This window comes from Oncorhynchus nerka, linkage group LG24 (genome assembly GCF_034236695.1).
Source record: "Oncorhynchus nerka isolate Pitt River linkage group LG24, Oner_Uvic_2.0, whole genome shotgun sequence".
Lineage (NCBI taxonomy): Eukaryota > Metazoa > Chordata > Actinopteri > Salmoniformes > Salmonidae > Oncorhynchus > Oncorhynchus nerka.
Window position 1 is genome coordinate 8150079 of NC_088419.1, and position 24081 is coordinate 8174159.

Consider the following 24081-nt stretch of genomic DNA (forward strand, 5'->3'; position numbering starts at 1 on the left):
GACCCCAGACCTAACAACCATAAAGGGCAATGGGTTCTATAACTGAGTGAGCGGACCCCAGACCTAACAACCATAAAGGGCAATGGGTTCTATAACTGGGTGAGCGGACCCCAGACCTAACAACCATAAAGGGCAATGGGTTCTATAACTGGGTGAGCGGACCCCAGACCTAACAACCATAAAGGGCAATGGGTTCTATAACTGGGTGAGCGGACCCCAGACCTAACAACCATAAAGGGCAATGGGTTCTATAACTGGGTGAGCGGACCCCAGACCTAACAACCATAAAGGGCAATGGGTTCTATAACTGGGTGAGCGGACCCCAGACCTAACAACCATAAAGGGCAATGGGTTCTATAACTGGGTGAGCGGACCCCAGACCTCACAACCATAAAGGGCAATGGGTTCTATAACTGGGTGAGCGGACCCCAGACCTAACAACCATAAAGGACAATGGGTTCTATAACTGGGTGAGCGGACCCCAGACCTAACAACCATAAAGGACAATGGGTTCTATAACTGGGTGAGCGGACCCCAGACCTAACAACCATAAAGGACAATGGGTTCTATAACTGGGTGAGCGGACCCCAGACCTAACAACCATAAAGGACAATGGGTTCTAAAACTGGGTGAGCGGACCCCAGACCTAACAACCATAAAGGACAATGGGTTCTATAACTGGGTGAGCGGACCCCAGACCTAACAACCATAAAGGACAATGGGTTCTATAACTGGGTGAGCGGACCCCAGACCTAACAACCATAAAGGACAATGGGTTCTATAACTGGGTGAGCGGACCCCAGACCTAACAACCATAAAGGACAATGGGTTCTATAACTGGGTGAGCGGACCCCAGACCTCACAACCATAAAGGGCAATGGGTTCTATAACTGGGTGAGCGGACCCCAGACCTCACAACCATAAAGGGCAATGGGTTCTATAACTGGGTGAGCGGACCCCAGACCTCACAACCATAAAGGGCAATGGGTTCTATAACTGGGTGAGCGGACCCCAGACCTAACAACCATAAAGGACAATGGGTTCTATAACTGGGTGAGCGGACCCCAGACCTCACAACCATAAAGGACAATGGGTTCTATAACTGGGTGAGCGGACCCCAGACCTAACAACCATAAAGGACAATGGGTTCTATCACTGGGTGAGCGGACCCCAGACCTCACAACCATAAAGGACAATGGGTTCTATAACTGGGTGAGAGGACCCCAGACCTCACAACCATAAAGGGCAATGGGTTCTATAACTGGGTGAGCGGACCCCAGACCTCACAACCATAAAGGGCAATGGGCTCTATAACTGGGTGAGCGGACCCCAGACCTCACAACCATAAAGGGCAATGGGTTCTATAACTGGGTGAGCGGACCCCAGACCTAACAACCATAAAGGACAATGGGCTCTATAACTGGGTGAGCGGACCCCAGACCTCACAACCATAAAGGGCAATGGGTTCTATAACTGATTCAAGTACTTTTTTTTGCTAGATCCTAATTGGGATGTCAAATTTGATGTTCCTCTTGCCTTGTCTCTCAGATGGTTCACAGCTTTGTGGAAGTGACCTGTGGCCCTGGTCTTTAGGCCGAGGTGGTATGTATAGTGTTTTTTTCTGCTCTAGGGCAGCGGTGTCTAGATGGAAATTGTAACTTTGGTCTTGATAACTGGAGCTTTTTTTGGAACACTATAATTTTCTTCCTGAGATTAACTTTCAGTGCACAGGCCTGACAGAATCTACACAGCAGACTGTTCTAGTGCCCTCGCAAATTCATTGACATACAGCATATGTTAAAGAAAGTGTGGTTCAAATTGCCTCCGTGTCTCACCCCATGGCCCTGTGGAAATAAATGTTTTTTATTATTATTATTTATTTTACGGCACAATTGTTGTTTGCGTACATGGATTGTATAATGTCATATGTTTTCCCCTTAGCACTGCTTTGCGTCAGTTTAAATATCAGACCTTCATGCCAAATTGAGTCAAAAGCTTTTTGGAAAACAACATAGCAGGAGAAGACTTTGCTTTTGATTTCATTTGTTTGTCAATAATGATGTGCAGGGTGAATACGTGGTCTGTCGTACAGTAATTTGGTAAAAAGCCAATTCGACATTTACTCAGGACATTGGTTTTCACAGAGGAAACAAAGTTAATGATAATGCAGAGGATTTTCCCAAGGTTGCTGTTGACGCATATCACACCATAGTTATTGGGGTCAAATTTGTCTCCACTTTTGCGGATTGGGGTGATCAGTCCTTGGTTCCAAATATTGGGGAAGATGCCAGAGCTAAGGATGATGTTAAAGAGTTTAAGTATAGCCAATTGGAATTTGTTGTCTGTATATTTGCTAATTTCTTTTAGGATACCATCAACACCACAGGCCTTTTTGGTTTGGAGGTTTTTTTTGTATTTTGAATGTAAATCTGGTCAGTTCAAGTTTAATAGCTGACTGCTATGTAATCAATTGTGTATACAGTATTTGTTTGTTCTTTGTTATAGGCCCAAAAAAGATTTGGAGAAATTATTATCAATAAACCTCCATTTTGGATAGATACTGTAGCTCTTCCTGGTTTTTATTTAGCGTGTTACAATATTCCCAATTGTCTTTAATTACATTGAACTGATGTATTTCTGTCTCCCTCCCGCCATACCTCCTTCCCTCATCTCCCCTCTCCTTCTCTCTCTCTGGAGGAATGGAAGATCTGACGGTGGTAGAGATAGATTTAAAGTGGGTGTTTATCAGGAGATAAAATCTGGGCCTTTATTACACTGTTAAGAGATCCAAAACGCCATAGTCCCTGGTGACCATTAAAGAGTGGAGCGAGGGCGTAGGGAGGGATGGATAGAGGAGAGAGGGATGGATAGAGGAGAGAGGGATGGATAGAGGAGAGAGAGATGGATAGAGGAGAGAGAGATGGATAGAGGAGAGGGGGATGGATAGAGGAGAGGAGGATGGAGAGAGGGATGGAGAGAGGAGAAAGGGACTGATAGAGGGATGGATAGAGGAGAGAGGGATGGAGAGAGGAGAGAGAGATGGAGAGAGGAGAGAGAGATGGATAGAGGAGAGGGGGATGGATAGAGGAGAGGGGGATGGATAGAGGAGGATGGAGAGAGGATGGATAGAGGAGAAAAGGACAGATAGAGGAGAGAGGGACTGATAGAGGGATGGAAAGCCGCTGCGCACACACACACAGGCCTGAATATCAGTCAGATAATGTCATATAGTCAGCATTGACAGCTGAGACATATCTTGGGTCTTTAGATCGTGTTAGATAGGGATCTCTATATCATGTTTTCTATAGATAGGGATGTCTAGGTCGTGTTTTGTATAGATAGGGACGTCTAGATAGTGTTTTGTATAGATAGTGTTTTGTATAGATACGAATGTCTAGGTACTGTTTGGTACAGATAAGGATCTCCGAAATCTACAGTTGTATTCGGAAGTTTACAAACACCTAAGCTAAATAGATTTAAACTCAGTTTTTCACCATTCCTGACATTTAATCCAAATTCCCTGTTTTTTTAGGTCAGTCAGGATCACCATTTTATTTTAAGAATGTGAAATGTCAGAATAATAGTAGAGTGAATGATTTATTTCAGCTTTTATTTCTTTCATCACATTCCCAGTGGGTCAGAAGTTTACATACACTCAATTAGTATTTGGTAGCATTGCCTTTAAATTGTTTAACTTGGGTTAAATGTTTTAGGTAGCCTTCCACAAGCTTCCCACAACAAGTTGGGTGAATTTTGGCCCATTCCTCCTGACAGAGCTGGTGCAACTGCTCGCACACACTTTTTCAGTTCTACCCACAAATTTTCTATAGGATTGAGATCAGGGCTTTGTGATGGCCACTCCAATACCTTGACATTGTTGTCCTTAAGCCATTTTGCCACAATTTTTGGATGAATGCTTGGGGTCATTGTCCATTTGGAAGACCCATTTGCGACAAAGCTTTAACTTCCTGACTGATGTCTTCAGATGTTGCTTCAATATATCCACATAATTTCCTGACTCATGATGCCATCTATTTTGTGATGTGCACCAGTCCCTCCCTCAGCAAAGCACCCCCACAAAATGATGCTGCCACCAGCGTGCTTCATGGTTGTGATGGTGTTCTTCGGCTTGCAAGCTTCCACCTTTTTCCTCCAAACATAGCGATGGTCATTATGGCCAAACAGTTTCATTTTTGTTTTACATTTACATTTACATTTAAGTCATTTAGCAGACGCTCTTATCCAGAGCGACTTACAAATTGGTGCTTTCACCTTATGACATCCAGTGGAACAGCCACTTTACAATAGTGCATCTAGGTCTTTTAAGGGGGGGGAGGGGGAGAAGGATTACTTTATCCTATCCTAGGTATTCCTTAAAGAGGTGGGGTTTCAGGTGTCTCCGGAAGGTGGTGATTGACTCCGCTGTCCTGGCGTCGTGAGGGAGTTTGTTCCACCATTGGAGGGCCAGAGCAGCGAACAGTTTTGACTGGGCTGAGCGGGAACTGTACTTCCTCAGTGGTAGGGAGGCGAGCAGGCCAGAGGTGGATGAACGCAGTGCCCTTGTTTGGGTGTAGGGCCTGATCAGAGCCTGGAGGTAGTGAGGTGCCGTTCCCCTCACAGCTCCGTAGGCAAGCACCATGGTCTTGTAGCGGATGCGAGCTTCAACTGGAAGCCAGTGGAGAGAGCAGAGGAGCGGGGTGACGTGAGAGAACTTGGGAAGGTTGAACACCAGACGGGCTGCGGCGTTCTGGATGAGTTGTAGGGGTTTAATGGCACAGGCAGGGAGCCCAGCCAACAGCGAGTTGCAGTAATCCAGACGGGAGATGACAAGTGCCTGGATTAGGACCTGCGCCGCTTCCTGTGTGAGGCAGGGTCGTACTCTGCGGATGTTGTAGAGCATGAACCTACAGGAACGGGCCACCGCCTTGATGTTATTTGAGAACGACAGGGTGTTGTCCAGGATCACGCCAAGGTTCTTAGCGCTCTGGGACGAGGACACAATGGAGTTGTCAACCGTGATGGCGAGATCATGGAACGGGCAGTCCTTCCCCGGGAGGAAGAGTAGCTCCGTCTTGCCGAGGTTCAGCTTGAGGTGATGATCCGTCATCCACACTGATATGTCTGCCAGACATGCAGAGATGCGATTCGCCACCTGGTCGTCAGAAGGGGGAAAGGAGAAGATTAATTGTGTGTCGTCTGCATAGCAATGATAGGAGAGACCATGTGAGGTTATGACAATGCCAAGTGACTTGGTGTATAGCGAGAATAGGAGAGGGCCTAGAACAGAGCCCTGGGGGACACCAGTGGTGAGAGCACGTGGTGAGGAGACGGATTCTCGCCACGCCACCTGGTAGGAGCGACCTGTCAGGTAGGACGCAATCCAAGCGTGGGCCGCGCCGGAGATGCCCAACTCGGAGAGGGTGGAGAGGAGGATCTGATGGTTCACAGTATCGAAGGCAGCCGATAGGTCTAGAAGGATGAGAGCAGAGGAGAGAGAGTTAGCTTTAGCAGTGCGGAGCGCCTCCGTGATACAGAGAAGAGCAGTCTCAGTTGAATGACTAGTCTTGAAACCTGACTGATTTGGATCAAGAAGGTCATTCTGAGAGAGATAGCGGGAGAGCTGGCCAAGGACGGCACGTTCAAGAGTTTTGGAGAGAAAAGAAAGAAGGGATACTGGTCTGTAGTTGTTGACATCGGAGGGATCGAGTGTAGGTTTTTCAGAAGGGGTGCAACTCTCGCTCTCTTGAAGACGGGAGGGACGTAGCCAGCGGTCAGGGATGAGTTGATGAGCGAGGTGAGGTAAGGGAGAAGGTCACCGGAGATGGTCTGGAGAAGAGAGGAGGGGATAGGGTCAAGCGGGCAGGTTGTTGGGCGGCCGGCCGTCACAAGACGCGAGATGTCATCTGGAGAGAGAGGGGAGAAAGAGGTCAGAGCACAGGGTAGGGCAGTGTGAGCAGAACCAGCGGTGTCGTTTGACTTAGCAAACGAGGATCGGATGTCGTCGACCTTCTTTTCAAAATGGTTGACGAAGTCATCTGCAGAGAGGGAGGAGGGGGAGGGGGAGGAGGATTCAAGAGGGAGGAGAAGGTGGCAAAGAGCTTCCTAGGGTTAGAGGTAGATGCTTGGAATTTAGAGTGGTAGAAAGTGGCTTTAGCAGCAGAGACAGAGGAGGAAAATGTAGAGAGGAGGGAGTGAAAGGATGCCAGGTCCGCAGGGAGGCGAGTTTTCCTCCATTTCCGCTCGGCTGCCCGGAGCCCTGTTCTGTGAGCTCGCAATGAGTCGTCGAGCCACGGAGCGGGAGGGGAGGACCGAGCCGGCCTGGAGGATAGGGGGCATAGAGAGTCAAAGGATCAGAAAGGGAGGAGAGGAGGGTTGAGGAGGCAGAATCAGGAGATAGGTTGGAGAAGGTTTGAGCAGAGGGAAGAGATGATAGGATGGAAGAGGAGAGAGTAGCGGGGGAGAGAGAGCGAAGGTTGGGACGGCGCGATACCATCCGAGTAGGGGCAGTGTGGGAAGTGTTGGATGAGAGCGAGAGGGAAAAGGATACAAGGTAGTGGTCGGAGACTTGGAGGGGAGTTGCAATGAGGTTAGTGGAGGAACAGCATCTAGTAAAGATGAGGTCGAGCGTATTGCCTGCCTTGTGAGTAGGGGGAAGGTGAGAGGGTGAGGTCAAAAGAGGAGAGGAGTGGAAAGAAGGAGGCAGAGAGGAATGAGTCAAAGGTAGACGTGGGGAGGTTAAAGTCGCCCAGAACTGTGAGAGGTGAGCCGTCCTCAGGAAAGGAGCTTATCAAGGCATCAAGCTCATTGATGAACTCTCCGAGGGAACCTGGAGGGCGATAAATGATAAGGATGTTAAGCTTGAAAGGGCTGGTAACTGTGACAGCATGGAATTCAAAGGAGGCGATAGACAGATGGGTAAGGGGAGAAAGAGAGAATGACCACTTGGGAGAGATGAGGATCCCGGTGCCACCACCCCGCTGACCAGAAGCTCTCGGGGTGTGCGAGAGCACGTGGGCGGACGAAGAGAGAGCAGTAGGAGTAGCGGTGTTGTCTGTGGTGATCCATGTTTTCGTCAGAGCCAAGAAGTCGAGGGACTGGAGGGAAGCATAGGCTGAGATGAACTCTGCCTTGTTGGCCGCAGATCGGCAGTTCCAGAGGCTACCGGAGACCTGGAACTCCACGTGGGTCGTGCGCGCTGGGACCACCAGATTAGGGTGGCTGCGGCCATGCGGTGTGGAGCGTTTGTATGGTCTGTGCAGAGAGGAGAGAACAGGGATAGACAGACACATAGTTGACAGGCTAGAGAAGAGGCTACGCTAATGCAGAGGAGATTGGAATGACAAGTGGACTACACGTCTCGAATGTTCAGAAAGTTAAGCTTACGTAGCAAGAATCTAATTGACTAAAATGATTAAAATGATAGAGTACTGCTGGGGTAGGCTAGCTGCGTTGTTGACACTACCCTAATCAAGTCGTACCGTTGAGTGTGAAGTTTCTACAGTGCTGCTTATCGGGAGCTAGCTGGCTAGCTAGCAGTGTTGGTTACGTTACGTTGCGTTAGGAGAACGACAATAGCTGGCTAGCTAACCTAGAAAATCGTTCTAGACTACACAATTATCTTTGAAACAAAGACGGCTATGTAGCTAGCTATGTAGCTAGCTACGATCAAACAAATCACACCGTTGGGACTGTAATGAAATGAAATGAAAAAGTGATACTACCTGTTTCATCAGACGAGAGGACATTTCTCAGAAAAGTACGATCTTTGTCCCCATGTGCAGTTGCAAACCGTAGTCTGGCTTTTTTATGGCGGTTTTGGAGCAGTGGCTTCTTCCTTGCTGAGCGGCCTTTCAGGTTATGTCGATATAGGACTCGTTTTACTGTGGATATAGATACTGTTGTACCTGTTTCCTCTAGCATCTTCACAAGGTCCTTTGCTGTTGTTCTGGGATTGATTTGTTCTTTTCACACCAAAGTACGTTCATCACTAGGAGGTAGAACGTGTCTCCTTCCTGAGCGATATGACGGCTGCGTGGTCCCATGGTGTTCATACTTGCGTACTATTGTTTGTACAATGAACGTGGTAGCTTCAGGCGTTTAGAAATAGCTCCCAAGGATGAACCAGACTTGTGGAGGTCTTGAATTTTTTTTTGAGGTCTTGGCTGATTTCTTTTTCCCATGATGTCAAGCAAAGAGGCACTGAGTTTGAAGGTAAGCCTTGAAATACATCCACAGGTACACCTTCAATTGAATCAAATGATGTCAATTAGCCTATCAGAAGCTTCTAAAGCTATGACATCATTTTCTGGAATTTTCCAAGCTGTTTAAAGGCACAGTCAACTTAGGGTATGTAAACTTCTGACCTACTGGAATTGTGATACAGTGAATTAAAAGTGAAATAATCTGTCTGTAAACACTTGTTGGAAAAATTACTTGCACGAAGTAGAAGTCCTAACCGACTTGCCAAAACCATAGTTTGTTAACAAGAAATATGTGGAGTGGTTGAAAAATGAGTTTTAATGACTCCAACCTAAGTGTATGTAAACTTCCGACCCAACTGTATGTGCTGTTTCAATTGATAGTGCTGGTGAATGTTTTGAGCATTGTCTGGCCCTGGCTGTTGGACCAATGTCTGGCCCTGGCTGTTGGACCAATGTCTGGTCCTGGCTGTTGGACCAATGTCTGGCCCTGGCTGTTGGACAATTGTCTGGCCCTGGCTGTTGGACCAATGTCTGGTCCTGGCTGTTGGACCAATGTCTGGCCCTGGCTGTTGGACCAATGTCTGGCCCTGGCTGTTGGACCAATGTCTGGCCCTGGCTGTTGGACCAATGTCTGGCCCTGGCTGTTTGACCAATGTCTGGCCCTGGCTGTTGGACCAATGTCTGGTCCTGGCTGTTGGACCAATGTCTGGTCCTGGCTGTTGGACCAATGTCTGGTCCTGGCTGTTGGACCAATGTCTGGCCCTGGCTGTTGGACCAATGTCTGGCCCTGGCTGTAGTGAAGATAGTGAAGATAATGTACGGGATGGTGTACGGGATACACATGGTGAACAGGATACACATGGTGTACAGGATGGTGTACAGGATACACATGGTGTACAGGATGGTGTACAGGATACACATGGTGTACAGGATACACATGGTGTACAGGATACACATGGTGAACAGGATACACATGGTGAACAGGATACACATGGTGAACAGGATACACATGGTGTACAGGATGGTGTACAGGATACACATGGTGTACAGGATGGTGTACAGGATACACATGGTGTACAGGATGGTGTACAGGATGGTGTACAGGATACACATGGTGTACAGGATGGTGTACAGGATACACATGGTGAACAGGATACACATGGTGTACAGGATGGTGTACAGGATACACATGGTGTACAGGATACACATGGTGTACAGGATGGTGTACAGGATGGTGTACAGGATGGTGTACAGGATACACATGGTGTACAGGATACACATGGTGTACAGGATGGTGTACAGGATGGTGTACAGGATACACATGGTGTACAGGATGGTGTACAGGATACACATGGTGTACAGGATACACATGGTGTACAGGATACACATGGTGTACGGGATACACATGGTGTACAGGATGGTGTACAGGATACACATGGTGTACAGGATACACATGGTGTACAGGATACACATGGTGTACAGGATGGTGTACAGGATACACATGGTGTACAGGATACACATGGTGTACAGGATGGTGTACAGGATACACATGGTGTACAGGATGGTGTACAGGATACACATGGTGTACAGGATACACATGGTGTACAGGATACACATGGTGTACAGGATGGTGTACAGGATGGTGTACAGGATACACATGGTGTACAGGATGGTGTACAGGATGGTGTACAGGATACACATGGTGTACAGGATACACATGGTGTACAGGATACACATGGTGTACAGGATGGTGTACAGGATACACATGGTGTACAGGATGGTGTACAGGATACACATGGTGTACAGGATGGTGTACAGGATGGTGTACAGGATACACATGGTGTACGGGATACACATGGTGTACAGGATGGTGTACAGGATACACATGGTGTACAGGATACACATGGTGTACAGGATGGTGTACAGGATGGTGTACAGGATGGTGTACAGGATACACATGGTGTACAGGATGGTGTACAGGATACACATGGTGTACAGGATACACATGGTGTACAGGATACACATGGTGTACAGGATACACATGGTGTACAGGATACACATGGTGTACAGGATGGTGTACAGGATACACATGGTGTACAGGATACACATGGTGTACAGGATACACATGGTGTACAGGATACACATGGTGTACGGGATACACATGGTGTACAGGATGGTGTACAGGATGGTGTACAGGATACACATGGTGTACAGGATACACATGGTGTACAGGATCAGACTTGCAGGCTTGTTTTCGAGTTGCTGTGCGTTTTGTTGCCAACCTATTTTGCTACCTGACAACTTTACGGTTTTCACTTTTTCATTACCATTCATATATTTATTTATTTTTTCCTCAACTTTTTCACTCCGGACGCTTTATCTGGACACGATTCATCGGGACCTCGAACAGCCGAAGCTAAGTAGTAACATTAACATGATGCCTTCTAATTGCAGTCGCTGTACTCGCCTTACGGCGAGGATAGCTGTGCTACAAGCCCAGCTTCAGACGCAATCGTTAGGCAAGGGTAATTTCAGTGTAGGAAAGGATGAAACAGCGTCTGTGCCACCAGTAAGTACAGATAGTAGTATAAATCCCCTGGCACAGTCCCCGCAGCCGGACAACTTTCTCACAGTTTCTGGAAGGAAATGTTGTAGGAATGCTCAACCGGTGTCGCTCATTCAGTCGACAGAAACTTTCAACCGGTTTTCCCCATTAAGCAGCGGGTCGGAGTCAGAGGCCGAGTCTTCTCTGGTCTCTAGTCCTCCCGTTACGGGGTCTGAGACGCCGAAGCTTCCCACCATTAGCTCTGACAAATTGAAAACTCTAGTCATTGGCGACTCCATTACCCGCAGTATTAGACTTAAAACGAATCATCCAGCAATCATACATTGTTTACCAGGGGGCAGGGCTACCGACGTTAAGGCTAATCTGAAGATGGTGCTGGCTAAAGCTAAAACTGGCGAGTGTAGAGAGTATAGAGATATTGTTATCCACGTCGGCACCAACGATGTTAGGATGAAACAGTCAGAGATCACCAAGCGCAACATAGCTTCTGCTTGCATATCAGCTAGAAAGATGTGTCGGCATCGAGTAATTGTCTCTGGCCCCCTCCCAGTTAGGGGGAGTGATGAGCTCTACAGCAGTCTCACAACTCAATCGCTGGTTGAAAACTGTTTTCTGCCCCTCCCAAAAGATAGAATTTGTAGATAATTGGCCCTCTTTCTGGGACTCACCCACAAACAGGACCAAGCCTGACCTGCTGAGGAGTGACGGACTCCATCCTAGCTGGAGGGGTGCTCTCATCTTATCTACCAACATAGACAGGGCTCTAACTCCTCTAGCTCCACAATGAAATAGGGTGCAGGCCAGGCAGCAGGCTGTTAGCCAGCCTGCCAGCATAGTGGAGTCTGCCAATAGCACAGTCAGTGTAGTCAGCTCAGCTATCACCATTGAGACCGTGTCTGTGCCTCGACCTAGGTTGGGCAAAACTAAACATGGCGGTGTTCGCCTTAGCAATCTCACTAGGATAAAGACCACCTCCATTCCTGTCATTACTGAAAGATATCATGATACCTCACATCTCAAAACAGGGCTACTTAATGTTAGATCCCTTACTTCAAAGGCAATTATAGTCAATGAACTAATCACTGATCATAATCTTGATGTGATTGGCCTGACTGAAACATGGCTTAAGCCTGATGAATTTACTGTTTTAAATGAGGCCTCACCTCCTGGCTACACTAGTGACCATATCCCCCGTGCATCCCGCAAAGGCGGAGGTGTTGCTAACATTTACGATAGCAAATTTCAATTTACAAAAAAAAAAAAGACGTTTTCGTCTTTTGAGCTTCTAGTCATGAAATCTATGCAGCCTACTCAATCACTTTTTATAGCTACTGTTTATAGGCCTCCTGGGCTATATACAGCGTTTCTCACTGAGTTCCCTGAATTCCTATCGGACCTTGTAGTCATAGCAGATAATATTCTAATCTTTGGTGACTTTAATATTCACATGGAAAAGTCCACAGACCCACTCCAAAAGGCTTTCGGAGCCATCATCGACTCAGTGGGTTTTGTCCAACATGTCTCTGGACCCACTCACTGTCACAGTCATACGCTGAACCTAGTTTTGTCCCATGGAATAAATGTTGTGGATCTTAATGTTTTTCCTCATAATCCTGGACTATCGGACCACCATTTTATTACGTTTGCAATTGCAACAAATAATCTGCTCAGACCCCAACCAAGGAACATCAAAAGTCGTGCTATAAATTCACAGACAACACAAAGATTCCTTGATGTCCTTCCAGATTCCCTCTGTCTACCCAAGGACGCCAGAGGTCAAAAATCCTTTAACCACCTAACTGAGGATCTCAATTTAACCTTGCGCAATACCCTAGATGCAGTTGAACCCCTAAAAACTAAAAACATTTCTCATAAGAAACTAGCTCCCTGGTACACAGAAAATACCCGAGCTCTGAAGCAAGCTTCCAGAAAATTGGAAGTCTTCCGACTAGCTTGGAAAGACGGTACCGTGCAGTACCGAAGAGCCCTTACTGCTGCTCGATCATCCTATTTTTCTAACTTAATTGAGGAGAATAAGAACAACCCGAAATTCCTTTTTGATACTGTCGCAAAGCTAACTAAAAAGCAGCATTCCCCAAGAGAGGATGACTTTCACTTTAGCAGTGATAAATTCATGAACTTCTTTGAGGAAAAGATTATGATTCTTAGAAAGCAAATTACGGACTCCTCTTTAAATCTGCGTATTCCTCCAAACCTCAGTTGTCCTGAGTCTGCACAACTCTGCCAGGACCTAGGATCAAGAGAGACGCTCAAGTGTTTTAGTACTATATCTCTTGACACAATGATGAAAATAATCATGGCCTCTAAACCTTCAAGCTGCATACTGGACCCTATTCCAACTAAACTACTGAAAGAGCTGCTTCCTGTGCTTGGCCCTCCTATGTTGAACATAATAAACGGCTCTCTATCCACCGGATGTGTACCAAACTCACTAAAAGTGGCAGTAATAAAGCCTCTCTTGAAAAAGCCAAACCTTGACCCAGAAAATATAAAAAACTATCGGCCTATATCGAATCTTCCATTCCTCTCAAAATTTTTAGAGAAGGCTGTTGCGCAGCAACTCACTGCCTTCCTGAAGACAAACAATATATACGAAATGCTTCAGTCTGGTTTTAGACCACATCATAGCACTGAGACGGCACTTGTGAAGGTGGTAAATTACATTTTAATGGCATCGGACCGAGGCTCTGCATCTGTCCTCGTGCTCCTAGACCTTAGTGCTGCTTTTGATACCATCGATCACCACATTCTTTTGGAGAGATTGGAAACCCAAATTGGTCTACACGGACATGTTCTGGCCTGGTTTAGATCTTATCTGTCGGAAAGATATCAGTTTGTCTCTGTGAATGGTTTGTCCTCTGACAAATCAACTGTAAATGTCGGTGTTCCTCAAGGTTCCGTTTTAGGACCACTATTGTTTTCACTATATATTTTACCTCTTGGGGATGTTATTCGAAAACATAATGTTAACTTTCACTGCTATGCGGATGACACACAGATGTACATTTCAATGAAACATGGTGAAGCCCCAAAATTGCCCTCGCTAGAAGCATGTGTTTCAGACATAAGGAAGTGGATGGCTGCAAACTTTCTACTATTAAACTCGGACAAAACAGAGATGCTTGTTCTAGGTCCCAAGAAACAAACAGATCTTCTGTTGAATCTGACAATTAATCTTAATGGTTGTACAGTCGTCTCAAATAAAACTGTGAAGGACCTCGGCATTACTCTGGACCCTGATCTCTCTTTTGAAGAACATATCAAGACCATTTCGAGGACAGCTTTTTTCCATCTACGTAACATTGCAAAAATCAGAAACTTTCTGTCCAAAAATGATGCAGAAAAATGTATCCATGCTTTTGTCACTTCTAGGTTAGACTACTGCAATGCTCTACTTTCCGGCTACCTGGATAAAGCACTAAATAAACTTCAGTTAGTGCTAAATACGGCTGCTAGAATCCTGACTAGAACCAAAAGATTTGATCATATTACTCCAGTGCTAGCCTATCTACACTGGCTTCCTGACAAAGCAAGGGCTGATTTCAAGGTTTTACTGCTAACCTACAAAGCATTACATGGGCTTGCTCCTACCTATCTCTCTGATTTGGTCCTGCCGTACATACCTACACGTACGCTACGGTCACAAGACGCAGGCCTCCTAATTGTCCCTAGAATTTCTAAGCAAACAGCTGGAGGCAGGGCTTTCTCCTATAGAGCTCCATTTTTATGGAACGGTCTGCCTACCCATGTCAGAGACGCAAACTGGCTTACTGGGGCTCTCTCATGCCGTCCCTGGAAGGGGTGCGTCACCTGAGTGGGTTGATTCACTGTTGTGGTCATCCTGTCTGGGTTGGCGCCCCCACCTTGGGTTGTGCCTTGGCGGAGATCTTTGTGGGCTATACTCAGCCTTGTCTCAGGATGGTAAGTTGGTGGTTGAAGATATCCCTCTAGTGGTGTGGGGGCTGTGCTTTGTCAAAGTGGGTGGGGTTATATCCTTCCTGTTTGGCCCTGTCCGGGGGTGTCCTCGGATGGGGCCACAGTGTCTCCTGACCCCTCCTGTCTCAGCCTCCAGTATTTATGCTGCAGTAGTTTGTGTCGGGGGGCTAGGGTCAGTTTGTTATATCTGGAGTACTTCTCCTGTCCTATTCGGTGTCCTGTGTGAATGTCCTGGACCTGAGCCCTAGGACCATGCCCCAGGACTACCTGACATGATGACTCCTTGCTGTCCCCAGTCCACCTGGCCATGCTGCTGCTCCAGTTTCAACTGACCTGAGCCCTAGGACCATGCCCCAGGACTGCCTGACATGATGACTCCTTGCTGTCCCCAGTCCACCTGGCCATGCTGCTGCTCCAGTTTCAACTGTTCTGCCTTACTATTATTCGACCATGCTGGTCATTTATGAACATTTGAACATCTTGGCCATGTTCTGTTATAATCTCCACCCGGCACAGCCAGAAGAGGACTGGCCACCCCACATATGCTCTCTCTAATTCTCTCTTTCTTTCTCTCTCTCGGAGGACCTGAGCCCTAGGACCGTGCCCCAGGACTACCTGACATGATGACTCCTTGCTGTCCCCAGTCCACCTGACTGTGCTGCTGCTCCAGTTTCAACTGTTCTGCCTTATTATTATTCGACCATGCTGGTCATTTATGAACATTTGAACATCTTGGACATGTTCTGTTATAATCTCCACCCGGCACAGCCAGAAGAGGACTGGCCACCCCACATAGCCTGGTTCCTCTCTAGGTTTCTTCCTAGGTTTTGGCCTTTCTAGGGAGCTTTTTCTAGCCACCGTGCTTCTACACCTGCATTGCTTGCTGTTTGGGGTTTTAGGCTGGGTTTCTGTACAGCACTTTGAGATATCAGCTGATGTACGAAGGGCTATATAAATAAATTTGATTTGATTTGATTTGATCAGATATAAGTCTCCAACTTCAGCAATTTTTGCAATTCGTTCCAGTCATTGGCAGCAGAGAACTGGAAGGAAAGGCAGTGTTGGCTTTGGGGATGACCTGTGAGATATACCTGCTGGAGCGCGTGCTACGGGTGGGTGTTGTTATCGTGACCAGTGAGCTGAGATAAGGCAGAGCTTTACCTAGCAAAAACGTATAGATGACCTGGTGGGTCTGGCGACGAATATGTAGCGAGGGCCAGCCGACGAGAGCATACAGGTCGCAGTGGTGGGTGGTATTTGGGGCTTTGGTGACAAAACGGATGGCACTGTGATAGACTGCATCCAGTATGCTGAGTAGAGTGTTGGAAGCTATTTTGTAGATGACATCGCCGAAGTCGAGGATCGGTAGGATAGTCAGTTTTACTAGGGTATGTTTGGCGACGTGAGTGAAGGAGGCTTTGTTGCGAAATAGGAAGCTACTTCTAGATTTAATTTTGTATTGGAGATGTTTAATATGAGTCTGGAAGGAGAGTTTACAGTCTAACCAGACACCTAGGTATTTGTAGTTGTTCACATAGTCTAAGTCAGAACCGTCCAGAGTAGTGATGCTAGTCGGGCGGGCAGGTGCGGGCAGCGATCAGTTGAAAAGCATGTATTCAGTTTTACTAGCGTTTAAGAGCAGTTGGAGGCCACGGGAGGAGAGTTGTATGGCATTGAAGCTCGTTTGGAGGTTTGTTAATAACACCATGTCCAAAGAAGGGCCAGAAGTATACAGAATGGTGTCGTCTGCGTAGAGGTGGATCAGGGAATCAACCGTAGCAAGAGCAACATCGTTGATGTATACGGAGAAGAGAGTACAGTGTCCCAAAACCTTTTGGAGTTAGAGCTACAGGAAGCAAATATCCGTTTGAAAAAGCTAGCCTTTACTTTCCTGACTGACTGCGTGTATTGTTTCCTGACTTCCCTGAAAAGTTGCATATCGCAGGGACTATTCGATGCTAGTGCAGCCCGCCACAGGATGTTTTTGTGCTGGTTGAGCGCAGGCAGGTCTGGAGTGAACCAAGGGCTATATCTGTTCTTGGTTCTACATTTTTTGAAAGGGTATGCTTATTTAAGATGTTGAAGAAATTACTTTTAAAGAGCAACCAGGCATCCTCTACTGACGGGATGAGGCCAATATCCTTCCAGGATACCCGGGCCAGGTCGTTTAGAAAGGCCTGCTCACTGAAGTGTTTTAAGGAGTGTTTGACATGTATGAGGGATGGTCGTTTTACCGCGGACCCATGGCGGATACAGGCAATGAGGGAGTGATCGCTGAGATCCTGATTGAAAACAGCAGAGGTGTATTTGGAGGGCAAGTTGGTCAGGATAATATCTATGGGGGTGCCAATGTTTATGGATTTAGGGTTGTACCTGGTGGGTTCCTTGATAGTTTGTGTGAGATTGAGGGCATTCCTTGGATTGTAGGACTGCCAGGTCACCTAACAGAACAAACTCTGAAGATAGATGGGGGGCAATCAATTCACATATGGTGTCCAGGGCACAGCTGGGTGCTGAGGGGGGTCTATAACAGGCGGCAACATTGAGAGACATATTTTGGATAGATAATTTTTTAAAATTATAAACTTGAACTGTTTGGGCATAGACTTGGAAAACATGAAAGGCTTTCTATGCAGTAGATTGCAACTCCTCCCCCTTTGGCAGTTCTATCTTGATGGAAAATGATGTAGTTGGGGATGGAAATCTCAGAATTTTTGGTGGCCTTCCTAATCCAGGATTCAGACACGACAAGGACATCAGGGTTGGCGGAGTGTGATAAGTGAGCAGTGAGTAAAAGAAACTTAGGGAGGAAGCTTCTGATGTGAATTATCATGCATGAAACCAAGGCTTTTACAGTTACAGAAGTCAACAAATGAGAGCGCCTGGGGACACGCAGGGCCTGGGTTAACTTCCACATCACCCGAGGAACAGAGGAGTAGGATGAGGGTACGGCTAAAGGCTATCAAAACTGGTTGTCTCGTGCATTGGGGACAGAGAATAAAAGGAGCAGATTTCTGGGCATGGTAGGATAGATTCAGGGCATAATGTACAGACAGGGTAGGGGTATGGTAGTGTCGTGCCTTTACTATCATTAACTGAAGACTTGTAGTTTTTTATCAAAGATTCTCTGTAATTAGTATTTCGTGATTAACTAATCAGGCAAATGTAATTAACTAGGATGTCGGGGCACCAAGGAAAATATTCAGATTACAAAGTTCTAATTTACCTAATATAACTTTTCAGATATTTTAATATCTGATCAATTAGTCTTCTGATGAATGATTTATTCTTTATTTTACCTCACGTTAGTCTCATTCCAGTCTCATTCCAAACGTTGTTAAATTGTTGGTTATCTGCACGAACACAGTCTTCACTATGAGTCTTCCATTCATCAATTGTCTTAAATAATTTATTTACTTAATAAGTCATTCACAGAAATGCATAAACAAACAGTAGATAGTTACAAGGAAATGATAATCCCTAGTGGGATAAACTGGCATGGCGGCTTGGTGGACAAAAAGGGAAGTGGGGGTCAACTGAGAAGACAACACACAGTTGATAATTATAACAATTGAAATGCTAATCCTTTGCACATGAACGCTCACTCATTCTGGAATAATTGCAATCAATATATATATATATATTTACGCTCAGTGTGTTATCGGGATCTCTGTTGAAAAGTTTGTTTCTGTTGGAGAGATTGTCCGCCCTCTCTCTCTCTCTCTGTCGTGGTTAGAATGGATAGTTCAGAGTGACATTCATTCATGTCGTTATAGAATAGATGTTTCGGCGGTTGTAGATACCGAATTCCTAGCTGCAGACTAGTAATTAATATTCTTATTCTGTCGGTATCAATAGTCTAAGCGTTTAACCACGTGGTATTGTTAAGAAGGAAAGAAATTCCACAAATTAACTTTTAACAAGGCACACCTGTTAATTGAAATGTATGACTATGGTGACTACCTCATGAAGCTGGTTGAGCTGGTTGAGAGAATGCCAAGAGTGTGAAAAGCTGTCATCAAGGCAAAGGGTGGCCACGTTGAAGAATCTCAAATATAAATATTTGTTGGTTAGTACATGATTCCAAATGTGAAATTTCAATGTTTTTTGATGTCTTATTCTACAATGTAGAAAATAGTTTAAAAAATAAAGAAAAACCCTGGAATGTGTAGGTGTGTCCACACTTTTGACTGGTCCTGTATATATATGTATAAATGTATTATTTTTCTTTTAGATTTCAGGAAGAATTTCACTGTAAATGTACAGCATTGTCCTGTCACCAGAGTTGCCAGCTTCATACTGTAATGTTGCTTTACAGCAGAGATGCTGTAATATACTTCACATTACTACTTTTCTTACTGTAAAACATGACAACATCCCTACTACCTGCTTCTCTGTTCTACTGCCTAATCTGGTACCTGCTTCTCTGCTCTACTGCCTAACCTGGTACCTGCTTCTCTGCTCTACTGCCTAACCTGGTACCTGCTTCTCTGTTCTACTGCCTAACCTGGTACCTGCTTCTCTGTTCTACTGCCTAACCTGGTACCTGCTTCTCTGCTCTACTGCCTAACCTGGTACCTGCTTCTCTGTTCTACTGCCTAACCTGGTACCTGCTTCTCTGCTCTACTGCCTAACCTGGTACCTCCTTCTCAGCTCTACTGCCTAACCTGGTACCTGCTTCTCTGCTCTACTGCCTAACCTGGTACCTGCTTCTCTGTTCTACTGCCTAACCTGGTACCTGCTTCTCTGTTCTACTGCCTAACCTGGTACCTGCTTCTCTGCTCTACTGCCTAACCTGGTAACTGCTTCTCTGCACCACTTTCCAATCCACTACCTTCTTCTCTGGTCTACCCCTCAATCCTAACCAATCCCAATGCTCCCCCAGCCAGCACACACAGGAGCTAGAGAAGATGGAGGCACAGCGAGTTCTACTTTCTACCAAACCACAAATCCGTTATCACACTTCCAGCAATTCCCCAGGTGCATGCTCACGTACCTGCTCATAAATTCTGAATCTACTATGGGGAGGATACATCTGAGTGTTTTATTTTCCTTACCTCGTAATCCACATATTCCTCCTCCTCCACCTCGTAGGAGACAGTCTGTATCTTCACGTTGTCTCCGTCCTCTAGCAGCTTGGCCTGAGGGTCCTCTGTGCTGCCGGGGGTCTCCACTGCTACAGACGCCTCCCTCTCCTTCTCTTTCTTCTCAGTGAAGGTAGTCTCGCAGCACTCGCTCTTATAATCCTTGGCCTTGACTCCGCCTCCTCCTCCCCCTTCCTCCTTGTACAGGATGAAGTTAGGTCTGTAGAAGGCCTCGACGGCCAGATGGAGGGAGGTGGCGTCCAGGAGTTGTTGAGCTTTCGTCTTGCCGTTGGGGTTGTTGTGTCCCACATGGGCCACCGTACCGTTGGTAGTGTTACCTCCTCCTTCTCCGCTGTTGCCACCGGTTAAGTAGTTGATGATGTTCTCCTGGTACTGGTTGTTAGGGAAGTCGCCGCCGTAACCGTTGACGACGTGCTTGCTGTTCTTGTCCAGGAGCGGGTTCTGGAGCTCACTCATGTTCTCCATGGCAACGAGGGTTCAGGGGGTCAGTGGAAGTGGCTTAAGAGGACCTCACTGAAGGTGGCAGCTACTGATGGTGTTCAACAGGATGAGAGCTGCAGAGAGGAGAGGAAATAAGAGAAGTTAGTAAACTCAGGTTTCCGTCTCAGTGAAGCAGTGGGGTGAACACAATACACTGGGCTACTGAGAGACAACACTGCATTAAACACTTCCCGAAGAATGACATCAAGTTGTTAGTCTACTGGTAGCTGTTAGATAGATGTCTACGGTTTAGCTAGGGTAGGGTTGCCAACTGTCCCGTATTAGCCGGGATGTCCCTTATATATTTGGCTAAATATTAATCCAATCACAGTATAGTGTAAACGCGCCAATTCCTGCAAAGTCATTTCTGTTATTGTTCGGTCGGTTTGGCATATCAAGGAAAAATGGATAAACATGCAGAATAGAAAAGACTGTGTAGCTACAACAAACATTGTGAAGCAATAAAAGATGTGTGTTAAGGCCGTCAGTGGTGACCCGCTTTCTGTTCTTCATATGCTGTCCGTGGTGACCCGTTTTCTGTTCTTCATATGCTGTCCGTGGTGACCCGTTTTCTGTTCTTCATATGCTGTCCGTGGTGACCCGCTTTCTGTTCTTCATATGCTGTCCGTGGTGACCCGTTTTCTGTTCTTCATATGCCGTGGTGACCCGCTTTCTGTTCTTCATATGCTGTCCGTGGTGACCCGTTTTCTGTTCTTCATATGCTGTGGTGACCCGCTTTCTGTTCTTCATATGCTGTCCGTGGTGACCCGTTTTCTGTTCTTCATATGCCGTGGTGACCCGCTTTCTGTTCTTCATATGCCGTCAGTACTGACCCGCTTTCTGTTCTTCATATGCAGTGGTGACCCGCTTTCTGTTCTTCATATGCCGTGGTGACCCGCTTTCTGTTCTTCATATGCAGTGGTGACCCGCTTTCTGTTCTTCATATGCCGTGGTGACCCGCTTTCTGTTCTTCATATGCAGTGGTGACCCGCTTTCTGTTCTTCATATGCCGTCAGTAGTGACCCGCTTTCTGTTCTTCATATGCTGTCAGTGGTGACCCGCTTTCTGTTCTTCATATGCAGTGGTGACCCGCTTTCTGTTCTTCATATGCCGTCAGTACTGACCCGCTTTATGTACTTCATATGCCGTGGTGACCCGCTTTCTGTTCTTCATATGCAGTGGTGACCCGCTTTCTGTTCTTCATATGCTGTCAGTGGTGACCCGCTTTCTGTTCTTCATATGCTGTGGTGACCTGCTTTCTGTTCTTCATATGCCGTGGTGACCCGCTTTCTGTTCTTCATATGCCGTGGTGACCCGCTTTCTGTTCTTCATATGCCGTGGTGACCCGCTTTCTCTTCTTCATATGCTGTCAGTGGTGACCCTCTTTCTGTTCTTCATGTGCCATCAAGGAAATCTCAATTGGCCAATGAGATGGGAGAATGACCTAACTCAGCATGCATCCACAGAAATGAAAATGCACAAGGGCACGCTAAGCTAAAGGTGCTAGCAATATCGGTGCATTCTTCGTGACGTCTACTGTGGAAACCGACATAATTTGAAAACACCTCTCCGTTTACCAGTTGAGCAGTGCCAACAACAATCGCATTCTGAAAGCTAATTGCCCTGCTCACAGATCTCATAATGCCTGCGATCAGCGGTCAGTGGATATTGAGAGAATTGTTTTACAGATCCACAGACACCTATCAGTATCCGCTTCACGAAGAGAGGAACTGCGTGCATTCTCTTTTTGTTGCCTTTGTTGACACTGAGTGGCGTGAAATTCTGCAACATGTTTGCACACAATGGCTCTCCAGCCGTCGATCGTCTCCTGCAAAGCTGGCCAGCTCTTACATCATACTTCAGGTCCCTTAGGGAGACCTGTCCTGTGGCACTGAATAGTATTTTTGAGTATGAAGAAAAAAAGGAAGCTACTGCTGAGATTTATCTGTGCTTTTTCCACAAAGTGGGGTGTGTTTATGACCAACTCTTAAAAAAGCTGGAGGAAACAACGCTCTGCATCACAGATGTTTACGAGGAAGTCCAAAAGTTCAACATTGAAGACGCTTCAGCTGAAACAGGACAGTTTTTTCTGAGTAGACCAAGCAGCTGATGTTTTGGGATACCAGACCAAGCAGCTGATGTTTTGGGATACCAGACCAAGCAGCTGATGTTTTGGGATACCAGACCAAGCAGCTGATGTTTTGGGATACCAGACCAATCAGCTGATGTTTTGGGATACCAGACCAAGCAGCTGATGTTTTGGGATACCAGACCAAGCAGCTGATGTTTTGGGATACCAGACCAAGTAGCTGATGGATAAACAATTGTCAAAGGTCCAAGCAGCAACAGGACGTTCTATGACACTGTCATTACATACATTTACAAGTGGTTTGATTTCTCACCGGGTAATGTAATGGTAAAACTGATCGGCCTCCATGAGGAGTTCTCCTTCACTGACCTGGAGCAGGTGGTGGCTGCCCTCCAAATGACAGGGACCAACTCTACGAAGAGTTTTGTGTTAGCCTGCAGGAAATACAGAAAGCCAGACAGGAAACCACAAACTCTGCCAGTGAGAAGCAGGTGGCAGTTTTCCAAGACCTCGGGAAAGCCAACTTGATCAACATGTTCAGGATTGTCTCATTTGTCCTCAGTGTGCCAGGCTCAAATGCCTTTGTGGAGAGGACTTTCTCTCTGATGACCATTAAATGGTCAGAGTCTAGAAACAGATGTAGCACAGAGCTGATGAAAAAATGAACTTCAAATGAACTGTGACTTGTCATGTAATGACTTCTCTCTGGCTCTGCAAGAGGAGAAAGGACTGCTTGAATCAGTCAAGAGCAGCAAAACATAAGTAGACTTGGTGAGTGACTCATGACCCTCCTTTCCTCTTTTGCATTTGAAGATGTATTTATTTTTTTGCTGTAAAAGGTCCAAATTGTGATTTCTACGATCATTTATTTTGAGGTTTATTCACGTAAGTTTACATAATGATACAGTTTTAGTAAAGCTATAGGCTAAATGGAATAAAAAAAAATGTTTTGCCTTTCCAATTGAATAAGAATATGAATATACAGTGTATATTAATTCACACAACACCGTACCCACACCGCCGTGGCACCGTGCACCCGCACCATAACACCGTACCCACACCGCCGTGGCACCGTGCACCCGCACCACAACACCCACACCATAACACCGTACCCACACCGCCGTGGCACCGTGCACCCGCACCATAACACCCGCACCATAACACCGTACCCACACCGCCGTGGCACCGTGCACCCGCACCATAACACCCGCACCATAACACCGTACCCACACCGCCGTGGCACCGTGCACCCGCACCATAACACCCGCACCATAACACCCGCACCACAACACCCGCACCACAACACCCGCACCACAACACCGTACCCACACCGCCGTGGCACCGTGCACCCGCACCATAACACCCGCACCACAACACCGTACCCACACCGCCGTAGCACCGTGCACCCGCACCATAACACCCGCACCATAACACCCGCACCATAACACCCGCACCACAACACCCGCACCACAACACCCGCACCACAACACCGTACCCACACCGCCGTGGCACCGTGCACCCGCACCATAACACCCGCACCACAACACCGTACCCACACCGCCGTGGCACTGTGCACCCGCACCATAACACCCGCACCATAACACCCGCACCATAACACCGTACCCACACCGCCGTGGCACTGTGCACCCGCACCATAACACCGTACCCACACCGTCGTGGCAC

General features: G+C 46.7%; 1 protein-coding gene across 1 annotated transcript in view; it reads right to left on the bottom strand.

Moving 5' to 3' along the window:
• Positions 1-24081, bottom strand: part of syndig1l (synapse differentiation inducing 1-like) — a 141070-nt gene that overhangs the window by 95178 nt on the left and 21811 nt on the right. The window contains exon 2 of the mRNA XM_065008584.1: positions 19782-20383. Within this exon, the coding sequence (XP_064864656.1) occupies positions 19782-20294 (513 nt within the window). The 5' untranslated portion in view covers positions 20295-20383. The remainder of the gene's footprint in view (positions 1-19781; positions 20384-24081) is intronic.